We start from the raw sequence: 17,115 nt of genomic DNA, 5'->3' as shown, positions 1-17,115 counted from the left end.
AATTTTTCGATCCTTCAAATTTTATTGTTTAAATTCAATTTTATGAAAATCATCAAAATAAAAATCGTGGCCTTGGCTCTGATACCACTTGTGGGAAATAATCTGTATACTTCCCTTATTATTAAGGATTATAACGAATTTTATGATGACGATCACTAGTCATAAAGTAAAATACATCAACAAAAGTAGAGGATTCAGAAATAACCTTCGGTCCTAGCAAATACGGCCTAAGAACAATATCAAAGTAGATATTCGCCTATCAGTTGCACCCAAGACGATATGAGATATGCCCTATTGATTATGCTAGAATCAATCTAAAATTTTCTGTAAAATTAGGTTGTTTTTTGTGTTTTTCTGATGAGGGAGGAGGCTAGGTTAAAAGAGAATTAGGGTAGAATCATTATCACCATTTCCTTCTTATTGTAACCGAAATATGGGAGTGAATTAGGGAGATGTAATCTTCCCTAATTCGGCCCACTATAACCGAAATATGGAGTATAATCTCCTTATTTGTGGTTATTCCAAAAATGTATAAAATGTGTTAAAATTGCCATCTAGTGAGGATCGAACCCATGACCTCTTGGTTTGTGTACCCTCACTATTACCACTATGACACATTCATCTTGTTGATATTAAATATAACCGATTACATTTAATTACGAATTAACAGATTAATTCGTCCAAGCTAACATTACATACATTTAATTAAATATAACTTTTATATTTTTTTTTTTTTTTTGGTAAAGGTAAAAATATATTGATAGAGCACCAAAATACATCAACTATATTCGTCTGACCCAAGCATCAGACTTAACAAAACCGAAACATAATTACATGAGTTTTCCTATCCACATAAGATCCCTTCTAGCTAGCCTGCCTTTGAGCTGTTGCTTAATTTTGGTCCTGATTTCGTATTGAATCATTGTCACACAACCTTCCGGCCTTAGCAGTTTCATCTCATGCCTGCATCCATTCCTTTGCCTCCACACATGGTAAGTAACAGCATTCAGAATGCTGTTCAGAATGCCTACCTTCAATCTAGACAATCTAGCACTCCATTCATGATCCCTGTTATCAGGCATCACAACTCCAACCCATGTCTGAATACGCACCATGATTTCTTTACTATACGGGCACTTAAAGAACAAGTGTTGGTTAGTTTCCTCCTCATTTCCACAGAGACAGCAGAAATAGTCACTGCTGATATTAAGGCGAAATAGCTTGTCTTTGGTGTTAAGGCCCTTATGCTGATTCATCCAAGCAATCATTCCATGTTTAGGGACCGTCCACTTATTCCAAACTTGATGATGCCATGCCACTTCAGGGGGTGCCTGTTGCAGCCAGGAGTAACCTTTTCCAACTGAATACTCTTTACCAGGTAGCAAGTTCCATTCATTCTGAGAATAGGCAGTCTGCATTTCAGTCCTTAGCTTGCACACCTTCTTCCAAGTCCACCTAACATCATTAGGACACTGATACTCCCCCCATCCATTCCTTCTTAAGTAGGTGCTATGAATCCATTGAACCTAGAGCTTGTCAGGGTGAGCATGGATCCACCAGATAAGTTTACCAACTGCAGCTTTATTCCATAGACACTCATTCTTTAGTCCCAAACCTCCCTGCTTCTTCCCTGTACAGATTTTAGACCAGGCTACTGTAGGAGTTTTGGTAAATTCTGATCCCCCACTCCATAGGAAATTCCTACAAATAGCTTCAATCTTAGCAATGACACCCTTTGGAAGAATAAATATGGACGCCCAGTATGAATGAAGAGACTTGAAAACAGCTTTAACCAGGACCAATCTCCCAGCATAGGACAATTTTTTGGTGCCCAACATTCTGATTCTTTCTAAAACCTTATCAATGAGAGGTTGGCAATCCTTAATGCTCAATTTAGAGGGTTTGATAGGCACCCCTAAATACTTGAATGGCAAAGTGCCTTCAATACACCCAGACACTTGTACTATTTCTCTTCTAATATCAGCATTCACTCCATTGAAGTACACATTAGACTTACCTTTACTCATCTGCAAACCTGATGCTTTAGAGAAAGTAGAGAAGGTTCTGAGAAGTATCATGATGGACTCCACATCCCCTTTACAGAAAAGTAAAAGATCATCAGCAAACATCAGGCTACTTAGCTTCATATTTTTGCATAGAGGATGGAATTTGAAGTTCATAGTAGAAGTTGTGTATGCTAGAAGCCTAGTAAGGTATTCCATACATATAGTGAACAGCAGAGGCGACAGGGGGTCTCCTTGCCTCAACCCCCTTTGGCCCTTAAACCACCCAAAAGAATCACCATTCAGGGACAAAGTGTAGCTAGCTGAGGTGACACACTCCTTGATGAGATTTAGAAATTGATTGGGAAAATTGAGCTCAGTCATCACTTGAAACAAAAACTTCCATTCTACTGAGTCATAAGCCTTTTGTAAGCCTATCTTAAATAGACATCTTGGGGAAACTGTTTTCCTTCCATATAGCCTTACCAAGTCTTGACAAATGAGAATATTCTCCATAATACTTCGTCCTTGGATAAAACCTCCTTGGGTAAGGGAAATGAGATGAGGAAGGACTTTGGCCAGTCTGGAGCACAAAAGTTTGGATATACACTTGTATACCACATTACAGCAGGCAATGGGACGGAATTGCATTACAGAGGTAGGATTGGTTACCTTGGGAATTAGAGTAATGCTTGTAGCATTCAACTGCTTCAACAGTTTGCCATTCCTGAAAAATTCCTGTATAGCCTCACAAAAGTCCACCCCTATCAAATCCCAGCTAGCTTTAAAGAATTGGCTTGAATAACCATCAGGCCCAGGAGCCTTATCATTTGGAATGCTAAAAAGGATCTCTTTAATCTCATCATTAGTTACAGGAGCCAGCAACTGTTGAGAGTGGATCATTTCACATTTGTTCCCATGTTCCATTGCTGTCTTGCTAACACTCACAGTGGTATTGCTCCTTCCCAGCAGATTATATAGAAATGAATGAAGCTCTCCTGAATACCATGGGGTGTCACATGAATATCTCCTTTCTGATCAGCAATTTGGAGCACCTGATTTTGTCTTCTCCTGGTTTTGATAAGGCCATGAAAGTATGCTGAGTTAGTGTCCCCATCAAGATTCCAGTTAAGCTTGGCTTTTTATTGTAAAAAATCCTGTTGAGCCTCAGCAAGCGTTCTGTACTCCTCCCTTAACTGACATTCTTGCTGAATGAGCATCTGGTCCTGGGGCCTGACACCTAGCTCCTGTTGAATCTGAGTTAATTTGGTAAGAGCTATATCAGCACTCCTCTCAATATCAGAAAAATGGGACTTATTCAAATTCTTCAAGTAAGGCTTCAGATTTCTCAACTTCCCAACCAATTCAAACATTTTAGTGCCCTTCTTACTAGTCTGCCACCCCTCTTGAACCACTGTACTGAAGTTAGCTGCCTTACTCCACATATTGAAATATTTAAAAGGCCTGACCTTTGTATTCTGATGATCCCCATTCCTGACCAAACACGGTGTATGATCAAAAAGCCCTTCAGGGAGAAAGTTAGCAACCATTTCAGGGAATCTATCTTGCCATTCCTGATTAATAAGCCATCTATCAAGTTTACTGTACACTCTATCTTCAGGGCATTGCTTATTATTCCAAGTATAGAAAGCCCCCAAAGAAGGACTATCCATTAATTCACAGTGATGAATACAATTTAGGAAAGGCTCAGCATCAGCTCTAGAAAAAGCACCTCCAATCCTCTCATCCGCACATAACACACAGTTGAAATCACCAACCACAGCCCAAGGACCTTGTATACTGCTAGCAATCCTACTTAGATTTGTCCAAAGGGACTCCCTCTCCTTATTACCATTAAATGCATAGACAACTGTCCAATAAAAACTCCCATTATCAGTGTGAGAAGTGATGTGCATATGAATATACTGAGAGTCATATTCAATAAACTGAACATTGCAAAGATTGGCTTGCCAAAGGATCCAAATGCGCCCTCCAGGATGACAGGCAGTATTTGTAGAAATACTCCAGTTATTAAAGATAGCCATAGCTTTATTCACATTAGTTGGTTTTACCTTGGTTTCTATCAATCCAAAAACACCAGCATTATTATCTAAAAGAAATTTATTAATGACTAACTGCTTATTCCTCCTATTCATACCTCGGACATTCCAAAAACCAAGGCTTAACATTAATTATTTGTAGGAGTTGAGTGACCCTCCTTCTCTATCCGTTCTGGCCTTGATACACTCTGTACTGCAGGATTGTCAGGGGGGACCTGATTTTCATCCGTATGTACATCAGCAATTTGTTCTATAACCGGAGCTTCATCTGATCTCAAGCATGGCACTCTTGGAGTAACCAGCAGGCTATCTTGAGGAGGAGTAGTCTTTGGTGCAACCACTGGTCTCCATATCTGTTTGACTGGTTTCATAGTTGGAACAGGCTTCACAATTTTCCTGCTAGTAATTCTGCAATGTTCCTCTTCATGTCCCAACCTCTTACACCCCTTGCACGTGACTGGTTTCCACTCGTACTCTATGTCAATCTCAGTCATTTGTTGCTTCTCATCCACCACCTTAAGAGTCTTAAGGAACCTTTGATTCACTTGGACTTCCACCATAACCCTAGCATAGCCCAATCTTGCTTTTATGTCTGTAGCATTATCATTCTGTATGTATGATCCAATGGCTCCTTCTAGTTTAGGTAGACTCTGTCCCCAGAATTTCAAAGGCAGCTTATGAAGCCTCACCCATGTTGGAACACTCTTAACCTCCTCTTTCTCAAGTGGTATATCCTCCTTCCAAGGCTTGATGATGACTGGTTTGCTATCAAACAGGTAATGACCAGCCTTCAGCACCTGCTCCTGCATTTCTTTCGTTTGAAAACGAACCAGAAAAATTCCATTGGGCATAAAGGATATCTTGTCAATGATATGTTTGTGCCATATACGTCGTAAATATCCTTCTAAAATTGCCATGGGAGGATTAGCACCTAATACAAAGCCATAAATGGCCTGCTTCCCGTATTCTACTTCCTCATGCACATCCTCATTAGTAATATGAATTATAGGAGAATCATCAGTTTCACTAATTATGGTATTCTTCTTACCATGCACGTGAGTCCATTCTCCTTGCGTTTCCATCGTTTGAGAGACGTCCTTGTTAATCTGAATAGGTTCATCATCCTCATCAATGGTCTCAACGATGACCTCTTCATCATCCAACTTGAATGGAGGAATGCCTACTAAATCCTGCATACTAGCATGTTTCTTGGCCTCCTCTTCATTAGGTTTTTGTGAAGACTTACTCGAAACAGAAGATTGTTGTTTCTTCCCTTTCGACGTTAACCCCTTCCTCTTAGTGATGTTACGCAGTTTTGCTGCAGATTTAGAGGCAGAATTCCTTGCCATTAGTGCAAGCAAATTCGTCCTCAAAATCGCCTGTGCAGTCGCTAGAGAGGATTAGGGTTTTAACTTACGAATTGGCAGTTAATTCGTCTCAACTAATATTATTTAATCTTCATTAAATAATTGTCTCATCAACACATTGACTAACTGTTTAGTCATATTAGGCATCAATGTGATCATATTTCTATAACCACATCTCTCAAACACATCCTATAGGTGTGACCTTTAGGGATCAGTTGATCACCGCCATCTATATGATAATAACGTCAAACTTTCTAGCAAGCCAACCGTTATTAGGTAAACGTTAATCAACTGATTAAATATACGAAGTATACCCTTGTGAACCTGTAAGAGATTTACAAATGTTATCACACTAATTTGTGGAGGACACAAGCTCCAACAGCAGGCATATGTTCTGGGTTCTATCCACCAATTGCAGCAATTTCTTCGGGAAACGGACAGATGTCGCCTCCTGGGAAGGGAAACACGTGGAAATTAGGGTCCCAATACTCAAGACAATCATCCAAGAATGGCTTAACAACCTTAACTAGTTTCAAACTCAAAATTGATCCAAAGTTGTAGGTACCCATATCATGTTTCTCCACATTTCTGAATTCGTTTGTCCATTCTTTGAGACGGATTTCTAAAGCATCCATGTTGTATGATTAATTAGAGGGTTTTATGTAATAGACGGAAGAATTATGTGAATAAAACCTTCATCGACGTCTATATTTATACTAAAAGTTGTTTCCTAAAATCCGTCAGAACGGACACATTGGGGAAATGGCGCAGCACGTGCTGCGCCTCTTCGAAGGGCCGCAGCTCATGCTGCGCCTCTTCCTCAGGGATATTTCTGTGATTTTTCGCGTTGGGTCTTTCATAATTCCTTAAGCATAATTTCCTATTCATATGGATTATTATTTTTGGTAATCCTGCCGAATTACCATATTTTGAGTTTCTTAATCATACGGGCACGCTTTACGAGGTGAAGTCGGTATTTTCGTCAATCAAGCACACTTACCCATTTCTTTTTATTTTTTCTTTTTTGGAGAATCATTTCACCAATTTAACTATTTATTTTCACACTTACCCATTTCTTTTCATTTTTCTTTTTGGGGAATCATTTGACCAATTTAACTATTTATTTTCAAACTAACCCATTTCTTTTTATTTTTCTTTTTGGGGAAATCATTTCACTCCCGTTTCATATTACATTTTAAACTTATATGTTTCTATTTTCATTTTTTTTACGGGGTAGCCCTCCCTACCGTCCGGTCATTTTTCGGCAAATTTTTTGCATTTTTCTCGAGTCTTTGTCTTGTACTAATTTAGGCCATGTATACAAATACATGTTTTATGTGCAATTTCTATGTAAATTTCGGTAGCATGACGACATAAACCGTCATCTACCAAACTTGTTCAAAGCTAACCTGCAGGTACGAACAAGACAATTCAGCAGCAAAGGCACTCAGGCCGTCATATATACAACCAAAAGTACATATGTACGCCACACTGGGGGCTCGTGCCCGAAATAAAGTTTGAAGGTCCAAAATGAAAGTCCTAAAATGTATAAAAGTGTGTACGGTACAGCCAACAAAAACAACAAAAAACAAAGAGCAACTACTACTGGTCGTCGCCTAGCTCGGTAACTCTCGCCTCGAGAGCAGCGATCTCGGCGTCGCGGACCTCCAACTCCCTCAAAAGGCGAGCCGCCTCCTCCTGGGACTGCGCCAGCTCCCACTCTAGGTCGCGCTCCCTCTACAAATGACAAAGGATTGGCTCATGTCAATCATTTCAAACATAAAGAAAGTTAGAAAATTTAAAATGAAGTAAACGAAAGGTTCATACCTGACGTCCTCGACCGCTAGCAAGTGCCTCGACGACAGTAGCCCGTAGCCGGTTGGCCACCCTCCACAAGGCCATGAACCGAGATGACGCTACCTGCATTTCAATAAACAAGGATTCTCAATGATTGGAAAAAATTAAACAAATGTATTCTTATACAGAAGCTAAATTGGCGAACTTACCCTCCGAATCAGATGCTGCCACTCGTCCAGGCCAGCATCTGTCACCGCCTCGCCAAAGTCGCGAAGCTCGGAGATCATCGTCATCCCCGCCGCATCAATGTACTCGAGGGTCTTGGGGTACGCTGGGGGCTCGACGCTCGCCGCCTCAACCTCCTGCAAAATCCAAATGGTCTGAGTAATCGGTGATCATTCACCATGTTTTCAAGCCAATTCGATAGAAAAGTGATGCACTTACCACGACCGGCCAGTACGCCAACCTCCGGTGAGTGAACACAGAGTAGTCCTCGTCGGAAAGAAGGAGAGCGTCATCGCTGACGTCTGCCAGGTCAGCCTCCCTCTCAGCATCGGAAGGCTCCCTAAACATTGTTCGAGGAGGATCGATGGGGACCGTGAAGACATCACGAGAGCACTGGTGAGTCAAACGCTCGCCCAAGTACCACACGGGACCTATCGACGTCCTCAGCAGCAACCGGCTCGAACTCCTAGGTCGAACGACCTCAGCCACAAAAGGAGGGACGTCAGCGTAGTCCGCCCAAGGCCTGGGCACCTACTAAGATCAGCAAACAAGAGGTCATTCTTATGATCATTTCTAAAAGAAGTGATGAGTAAACAAATAAATTAAAAGATACTCATGCCACCCAGCTGCAGGGCATTCACGCCCCGTCGACAGACATCGTAAGAAGAGCGCTGGCTCTTCCTACGGCACATCACCCAATCCCTCACAACGGGATAAGCTCTCTCCCTGGGCTCTGTCCTCTTGGGCGCGAAGCCCGGAAAGTAGGAGTACACCCACGCCTGCAAAACAAGATAATCAATGACGATCTTTCGTGTTTCGATAAAGGAAAAGGAATGATCTTTCATGATACAAAATGAAGATTCATACCTCCAGCAGCAGTCCAGGGCCGACAGTAGCAGGAGAAGTCCCCTTCTCCACCAGCTCCGGACGAACCATGGCCTTCTTGTAGCGAGTAAGGACAGCAAAACCAGGCGTGACCCAGTCCCAACGACCTAGGTCACTCAAGTCAGAAAGGAAGGGAAGAAGCTTCATCGACAGCCTCTCCCCCTTGTCTCCAAGGTAGAGCGAAGACAAGAACCACCAGAGCCACAAACGAGCTCTTTGCTCCGCAGTAAAAGGAGGTGGAGCCGTCTCCATGCCATCGATCGTCACCATCGTCAGGATCTTGCCAGCAAAGTAATCCCTGACGTAGGAACTCGGCGCCAACCCGGGAACCGCAGCAGCTTTCGCCGCCAGGTTCCAACCGATCAAACTCCAAGCCTCAGCCGAGTCCACTCTCATGGCTATCTCCGCCCACACCACAGCCTCTGTCCCACACGACAAACCGGAAATCATGCCGTAATCCTCCAACGTGACCCCAACCTTGCCGAAAGGCATGTGAAAGGTTGAGGTCGTGTCCCAAAACCGATCAAGAAAGGATCGAATCAGGTAAAGGTTAGCCCGAATCTTCCTTCCCTTGATATCCCTCCACGCTCGTACCAAGGCCCCAAAAGCTCCTAACTCGAAGATGGTCTGCTCCTCCGCTGACAGCCTCCCGTAAGCCTCCATCATCGTAGTGTAGCCGGAAAAGGACCTGAGGTTCCCGGCCTCTTATTTTGATTCAATGCGAAAGCTATCTTTATCTCGAATGAAAGAAAAAGAATGGCTAATGAAAGACAAGAAAGAAGGTAAATGAATGAATGATGAATTCAATTTACCAAGCTCTTCACCGTCGTGTAGGACAGGTGACTCTCCGCTGCCCAGATAAGATTTCGGCTATCCCATCTCTCAGCCCACTCCGGTGCTCCCCTCAGCTGACGACCACCTCGTCCGACGTTGGCCCGACTCGGGGCCTCCTCCTCAACAGCCTCCTCCTTGACGACTCGTCCTCTACAGCCTCCATCGCAGCAGCAAAAGCCTCCTCGAGCGTAAGGGAAGGGTCAAAAAAAGTGTCCACGTCCATGAGATCCCTCCCTGACGTAGAAGCCTCGTCACCTGCAAAATTAGAGTGAATTAGGCCGCGTCCAGTGACGACGAGCCTTAGTTAGGGGGTTTTCAAGCTTTCAAAGCTCCGAAATCGCTCTTTTCTCGCCATCTTTGGCCTCCCGAAACCCGACTGCTCATGTTGTAATATGGGTCAGGTCAAGCCTAAATTCAAGCGTAGTCATGGGTTCGAATCGGAATTTCGAAAACATTTCGTTATAACGGTGATTATGCCCTAGAAAAGTGTCCTAAAAAACCGTCACAAATCAAAATTCTGAAATGGTAGGAAGTTTACCCATCACATAAGGATTCCAAATATCATGTTTCGTCACAAATGGGCAATCCTAAGGCTATTTTCGAAGCAATTTACGACTCAGCTGCGAGACCGTCACAATTTCACTCAAATGCTCAATACTCAATGAAAATTCAAAATGAACGCATGGTTACGATCCTTACACTACCAATTATCCATTTATAAAGTCAATTTTACAAGGCAAGATCATTTGGGGGAAAAGCCCCAAATGTTTCGACATTTAGGATTCGAAACCCTAATTTTGTCGGTCCAAATTGCGCAAATACGGAAGTTTAATGCAAAAATAGAAAACATACCTCGATTATTCATGGCAAATGCAAGGTCTTGATAAAAGTTTGACGGAAAATGGTTGGAATTTGAGAGAGTTTTGATGATTTGTGTTTTGTTATTATGAAATAAAACACGTCCCCTGTCGAGTTTTTACTCGGACAGAGACAAGCCCAGGAAAGGATGCAGCAGGTGCTGCGCCTCTTCCAAGAGTCGCAGCTCTAGTTGCGCCTCTTCCTCAGCTTCCCTCCAAATCAATTTTCAAAAATTCGTTATAAGTTCGTTATTTGTGGGCCTATCTTTGGTGCGCCTCTTCCTCAACACCATATATCGTATATTTTGTCCATTTGGTGTTTATTCTTCGTCCGGACCCGTATTTTCAAGCAAGCTGTGAACTATCGTAGTACTTTATCAAGACCTCGCTTGCCACAACGAGCGAATATTCTCTGACAGGTGTTTTGACATGCCTCAATTATGTCCCCCCAGCGAGAGTTCAAGGCAGCCATTTTCCCCTCGCAACACGTGGAGTTCAACCTCAATCTCAAGTTTCTACCGAAGTTTGTTTGAAGACCGACCCAAGCAGATTTCCCCCAGCAGTTTCTACCGACATCCTGCTGCCCTTAAATATTACGTTTTATTTCCCCTTGGAGTCCAAAAGAGTAAGGAGTCTCAAGGAATCTCAGGTATGGTCTCTTCTTATGGCTGGCGAGCCTCCTTATGTAGTCTAATGGACTTTAAATGACCCTCCCCGATAGTCGACAGACTCTAAAATGTTCCCGACGACAGGTCCTTGGCTCAGACCCCTTGAGCCTCCTCGCGTCGCCATAGTCGTCAGGTTGTAATCTTCGATTGACCTGATTGCTATACTTTGACTTTCGCCTTATCCAAGCCTCAGTCAAAGTGGGGGCTCTGTAGATACCTCATTTTTGCACCTCCCGCAAGCCACCCGGAGATGATTGGGCCGCATGTTTGGTACACGAAACGATTTATGACAATTCGTAAGTTTATCGTCAAGTGATAGCTTGTGTCTACCCCTTGGTCGTCATCTACGCGCCGTCACGTTCGTTTTGACAGTAATTAGAGTACATTTGGAGTCCGGGTCAAAAACCGTCTTCATTTTTTAATAACCGTTTAAAATGCCGAGTCAGAATATTCTGGAATATTCCGGATATTTCTATTCCATATTTTCAATCTTTTAATCTTTTGGTAAATTATATCCCGAAATTATATTTTAAATAATAAGGAAATTAAGATCAACCGCAATTCCATAATAGAAACGCGGAAAATCTTTCTTCCGTAGGAGGAAACCCTTGGGGAAAGGACGCAGCACCTGCTGCGCCTCTTCCAAGAGCCGCAGTGGTTGCTGCGCCTCTTCCCCAGCTCCTTTCTGCGTATTTTAAGATCTTTTCGAGATTTACTTCCAAAGTTTTACCGAAACCCTAATTCCTCCGTATGATTAGTATAAATAGAGACCTTCGGTCCTCATATTTCTCAAGCGAGTGTCCGCCCTTCTCTTCTCCCTTTGAATTCTAAGACCATGCTCTTGCTTTTTGGCGTCTACGTGCTTGAACTTTCGACCACGTAAGCTCGGATCCTTCTGAGTACCAGCCTTGTTTTGCATGACCGGCCAATTTGACCAACTCCACCTCAATCAGCTTAATCAACTTTGTTTAACTTCCTCTTAGAGGGCACTTTCGTCGTACATTGGAGTCGAGCATCACTAAACGTTAAATTAGTTAATCTCGTTTCGTCAAACATGTAAGTCTGAGGGTGTAAATCCCATCTTTTATTATTGTACTTTATTTTTGTAATCATTATTTTAAGGTTCAAAATCGATTTATAAAACCTTTATTCAAACCCTTTTTACGGGTTAATGGGAGACAGACGTCGAGAAGGAACGCAGCAACTGCTGCGCCTCTTCGAAGGGCCGCAGCATCTGCTGCGCCTCTTCCTGAGGCTGCCGCAGTTCTTGTTTTCCTTCTTCTTCCTTCGTATTTTGTTTAATTCGTTTGTGTGTTTTTGCTTCGTCTTTGTTTGTTCTTATTTCATTAACATGATAATTTTAGCATATACTTTATTAATGATTTATCACCTTTAAATTCCCGACTTAAATTCCAAGTAATTCATATTTGCGGGTTTTCGTCATTATATCAAAACCCGAATTTTAGTGACTCGATTTGTTCATATCAAGTTTCTGAGATTCGACCTTTTGTACATATTTTCATCCATTTATCACGTCTTTTAAATCTTCAATTTAACCTAATTCGTTTCATTAACTTTAACTTGTTTTAATTCGCAATTAATAGCCTTAATTAGTTTTATCTCATGTTTTATTGTTTTTATGACCAATTTGCATGTAAATAATCCATTAAACCACTTCTATCCGAGTCGAATGTAAATAATCAATCATTAATTCACCAATGGATACTAACGATATGCAATTCCGGCTTCACAACCAGAATTCACCTCAGGAACAGACGCAGTGAGCACTGCGCCTCTTCCAAGGGACGCAACTCTGCTGCGCCTGTTCCGGGTTGAATTCTGCCTCTGAACTTCCGTTGTTGCTTTGACCTAGTTATGTTTACGTATTAATTTACTATTACCTATATTATCACCTAATAATATGTTCGTTAATTTGTTCTCTTTTCTTTTCCCTGATCATCCGTTTTAAATGTATTTTCGACGTAAATCATCAAACCATTGTAATTATTGTAATTTTCAATTATTGTATTTTCTCGTATTCTTTATTATCGTTTGTTTGTATGTTTTCACATGTAATCAACCTTAAATCCTCACTTCGATCTATTGTTTGCAAAAATACGTGTTCACCGACTTAGTTAATTCTCATATGCTAGGAATAATTTATTGGATGTTGCATTGCATGTATATAGTCGACAACATATCAAATATAGATAACTTCCCTAATCATTAGTAGAGGCTTCTATCGAGGCGGGCGGGATTAGGTGTTCAATCAAAAGAGCTTCCTAATACGTACCCTCACCCCTTACTCCAGATCTCTGTGAACATCCGTGTTCATTGGCATCCACGAGAGTCATTCTAGACATAGAATGCTAGGGATAACGAGTTCTTGGTATCTATGTCACTACTTTGTATCTTGGCATGACGCGAAGTATTCGAACGTTTCCAATTTTCCACAATAAATTGGAGGCGACTCCACAAATGCAAAAGCTTGTTTTCCCAAGCGAACCCCATGGGCCCGCGTCCACACCAAGTTGTTCGAGCATACGATGGAACACGACGTAAATTGGTAGGACTAGTCAATCTCACCATAGCTACGGGACCAATTGAGCGAAAGGTTAGCTTTCAAATAGTGGATTTCAAAGCATCATTCAACATACTTCTGGGAAGGCTTTGGATTCATGCTTCCAAAGCAGTAGCATCCACCTTGCACCAGAAAATCAATATCCCACTAGATGGCAAAGTAGTGACGATCACTTCGTCACCTATCAAGGCAGTGATAGAGAAAATGTCAAGCAACCAAGTAGTCACAGATCCAGTATATGATCTTGGGGGCTTCCATAGCATAAACCTTATAGAAAGTGAACTGGTACCTCTATACTTCGATCCATACTCCAATTTAGTGGTCAACCATATATTCAAGTCCCAAGGATACTTCCCGGGAATGCCACTGTATCTTGCCCAGAAGAATACCTTTGCGCCTTACAAAGAAGGAAACTCTCAAAGGATACCATTAGGGTTGGGATACAAACCCACGAAAGAAGAAGCTCTAAAAATGCTCACTCAGTTTCAGAACCGTAAGAACGTGGGAATCCAAATGCGACCCTATCTCCCCACCCTAAACGGATACTTCGTCAGAGAAGGGAGTCAAGAATAATTTCATGGGTTTCCCGAACCTTGGCACTTCAAAGGAATGCAACTAGCGAGAATCGAGATCTATCACGATTGCTACTTCATTCCTTCAAAAATGGTTCCTACCGTCAAGACTCGTCAAGCACCTTGCTTAGACGAACAAGCTGTCACTCTTCTTTTTGGAGAGGACCGATTTGTTAGATCTGCACAGGACGAGAACATTACCATGATACTTCAGGATGACCACTTCAATCCTACAGTGTTAATCACTGAAACCAGTTCAAATCAGCAAAAAGGATGGAGAAAGTCGATAAAGTGGACAAACAACCAAGGAAAGCTCTTCAAGGTCACCACTAGAGAAGGAGAGATGTTCAAAGGAGAACCAGAAGACAACAAATTCGAGTCAGAGTCGGAGTCGGAGTCGGAATCAGAGTCTGAGTCTAGAGAAGTGCCTAGAGAGTCTCCTCCTGTCGTCACTCCCAATCCCCTTGCTTCTCCTAGCATATCATCAAGTAGTAACAGTAGCTTGGGAAATGTCCCAGCAGCTGTCCCTTTACCGTCACTGACTACAAAACATATGGCTTCTTTGTTTCAGCTCTTTTCAAAATTTAATATGAATAAATCAGATTCTGCTTACTCTTTGTGTTATTCTGAATGCAATTCTATTTACGATGATAATGAGGATGACCCTGACCCAGACTCAATCGAATTAACTCCCTACATAGCTAAAGAAATATTACAAGAGGGGGAAGGGGCACCAGTTATAGAGAACACTGAACCCATCAACGTAGGAACCGAACTAGAACCCCAAGAACTTAGGATAGGGACGACCTTAAGCCGAACCGAAAGGGCCAGTTTCATAGACCTCCTACATGAGTTCAAAGACGTTTTTGCTTGGTCCTACAAAGACATGCCAGGGATTGACAGAGATATTACAGAACACAGAATTCCAATCAAACCAGGTTTCAAACCTGTAAAGCAGAAACTCCGTCGAATGAGGACAGAATGGGCTCTTAAAATCAAAGAAGAACTCGATAAACAATTCAAAGCCGGGCTCATCAAATTTTCCGAGTTTTCAGACTGGGTGGCTAACATAGTACCCGTGCCCAAAAAGGATGGGCGAATCCGAGTTTCTGTTGATTTCCGAGACTTAAACAAAGCAAGTCCCAAAGACGATTTTCCTCTACCACACATCGACATATTGGTAGATAATACAGCAGACCACGCGTTGTTGTCCTTCATGGACGGATATGCAGGATATAATCAGATCAAGATGGCCATAGAAGACATGCATAAGACTGCCTTTGTCACTCAGTGGGGCACCTATTGCTGTATTGTTATGCCATTCGGGCTAATCAATGCTGGAGCTACCTATCAACGAACTGCGACCACATTGCTGCATGACATAATGCACAAAGAGGTAGAAGTGTACGTCGACGATATGATTGTCAAGTCCAAGGATAGGAAGGGGCACATTGACAACCTTCGTAAGTTCTTCCTGAGATTGCGAAAATACAACATTAGCCTCAATCCTCAGAAGTGCGCATTCGGGGTAACATCAGGCAAACTTCTGGGATATATCGTCAGTCAAAGAGGAAAAGAAATCGATCCATCCAAAATCAAAGCTCTTGTTGAAATGCCACAACCTCAAATAGAGAAGGAGGATAGAGGATTCGTAGGCAAGGTGCAATATATAAGTCGATTCATATCGAAACTCACTATGATCTGCGAACCCATTTTTAAAAAGCTCAAAAAAACAAACCACACCATATGGGATGACGATTGCCAAAAAGCGTTTGACCGAATTAAGGAGATACTAGCCAAGCCCCAGTGCTCATGCCTCCTCAACGACATCAACCTCTTGGTTTATATCTCATAGTGACCGAAACAGCCGTGGGGGATATGCTCGCGCAAACCGTAGGAAAAGAAGAAAGAGCTATCTACTACCTTATTAAGAAGTTCTTGGAGTATAAATGCAAGTACACACCTCTCAAAAAGACATGCCTCGCTCTTGTGTGGGCAGCAAAGAAGCTACGCCATTACATGCTTAGCTACTCTGTCAAGGTGTACTCCAAAATGGATCCTGTCAAATACCTCTTCGAGAAACCCGTTCTCAATGGTCGATTGGCAAGGTGGACCCTAATGCTCTCAGAGTTCGATCTCAAATATGTACCTCTGAAGGTTATAAAGGGGTGAGCCGTTGCCGAGTTCTTCGCTGATAATCCCATCAACGACACCCAAGTGGTAGACACATGGTCATTCCCAGATGAGGACATACTACAAACTAACGTGGACTCTTGGCACCTTTATATTGATGGAGCATCGAATTTAAGAGGATTTGGAATAGGAGTGTTGCTCATTTCTCCTGAAGCTGAGCATACACCACACTCCATCAAACTCGACTTCGAGGTGACAAATAACGCAACAGAATATGAAGCTTGCCTCATAGGGCTACAAGCAGCAGTAAGTTTAGGCATTAAAAATCCTCGAGTTCACGAAGACTCATCCTTGATCATCAACCAAATTACTGGATCTTGGAAAATTCGAAATGAAAGTCTAGCACCCTATCAGGCTAGGATAGACCAAGTTGCTCAATTCTTCGATCAGGTCACTTATCTACACCTACCTCGTGAAGAAAGTCAGTTTGCAGACGCTCTCGCAAAACTTGCATCCTTGATTAATATGTCAGACGACATGATAGAAATGCCTATGTATTGAACGACGGTCAGAACCAGCCTATGTGCACCAGATTATAGATGAGGAAGAAAATCCAGAGGAACCTTGGTTCCAAGCCATTCTAAACTTCAAGCTCAATGGTACATATCCACCAGATATGGATAGGAGGGGACAACACGCCATACGCCTACTAGCCTCTCAATACCTCCTCATGCAAGGAGAATTATACAAAAGAACACCTCTTGGTGTAGTCTTATGTTGCCTTGATCATTCACAGGCACGAAAAGTGATGGAAGAAGTTCATGATGGAGAATGTGGCCCTCACATAAGTGGACCAATGATGGCAAAGAAAATCACACGTCTGGGATATTATTGGACCACGATGGAATCCGATTGCATCAAGTATGTCAGACATTACCATAACTGCCAAATCTTCGGGAATGTGTAACATGTCCCTCCTTCACTACTCTACACCATGACATCTCCTTGGCCATTTTATGATTGGGGAATCGACATCATCGGAAAGATTACTCCAGCCGGAACAGGAGGCCACTGTTTCATCTTGGTAGCCATCGACTATTTTACTAAATGGGTCGAAGCGGCATCCTACACTA

General features: G+C 42.3%; 1 protein-coding gene across 1 annotated transcript; it reads right to left on the bottom strand.

Annotated features, from left to right (window-relative positions):
* Nucleotides 1-830: 830 nt before the first annotated feature.
* On the bottom strand, nt 831-1,418 carry LOC141602197 (uncharacterized). Its single transcript, XM_074422504.1, has one exon. It carries the CDS (start codon nt 1,416-1,418, stop codon nt 831-833), a length of 588 nt encoding a protein of 195 aa, XP_074278605.1.
* Between the last annotated feature and the right edge of the window lie 15,697 nt (nt 1,419-17,115).

The sequence above is a fragment of the Silene latifolia genome, chromosome 9, assembly GCF_048544455.1.
Source record: "Silene latifolia isolate original U9 population chromosome 9, ASM4854445v1, whole genome shotgun sequence".
NCBI classification, from domain to species: domain Eukaryota; kingdom Viridiplantae; phylum Streptophyta; class Magnoliopsida; order Caryophyllales; family Caryophyllaceae; genus Silene; species Silene latifolia.
The sequence above is the reverse complement of the archived record's forward strand: the minus strand, read 5'-3'. Positions and strand labels throughout refer to the sequence as shown.

Bases quoted from the DNA above. Each gene is read 5' to 3' on its own strand.
- LOC141602197 (XM_074422504.1), bottom strand. From the start codon at position 1,418: ATGCAGACTGCCTATTCTCAGAATGAATGGAACTTGCTACCTGGTAAA.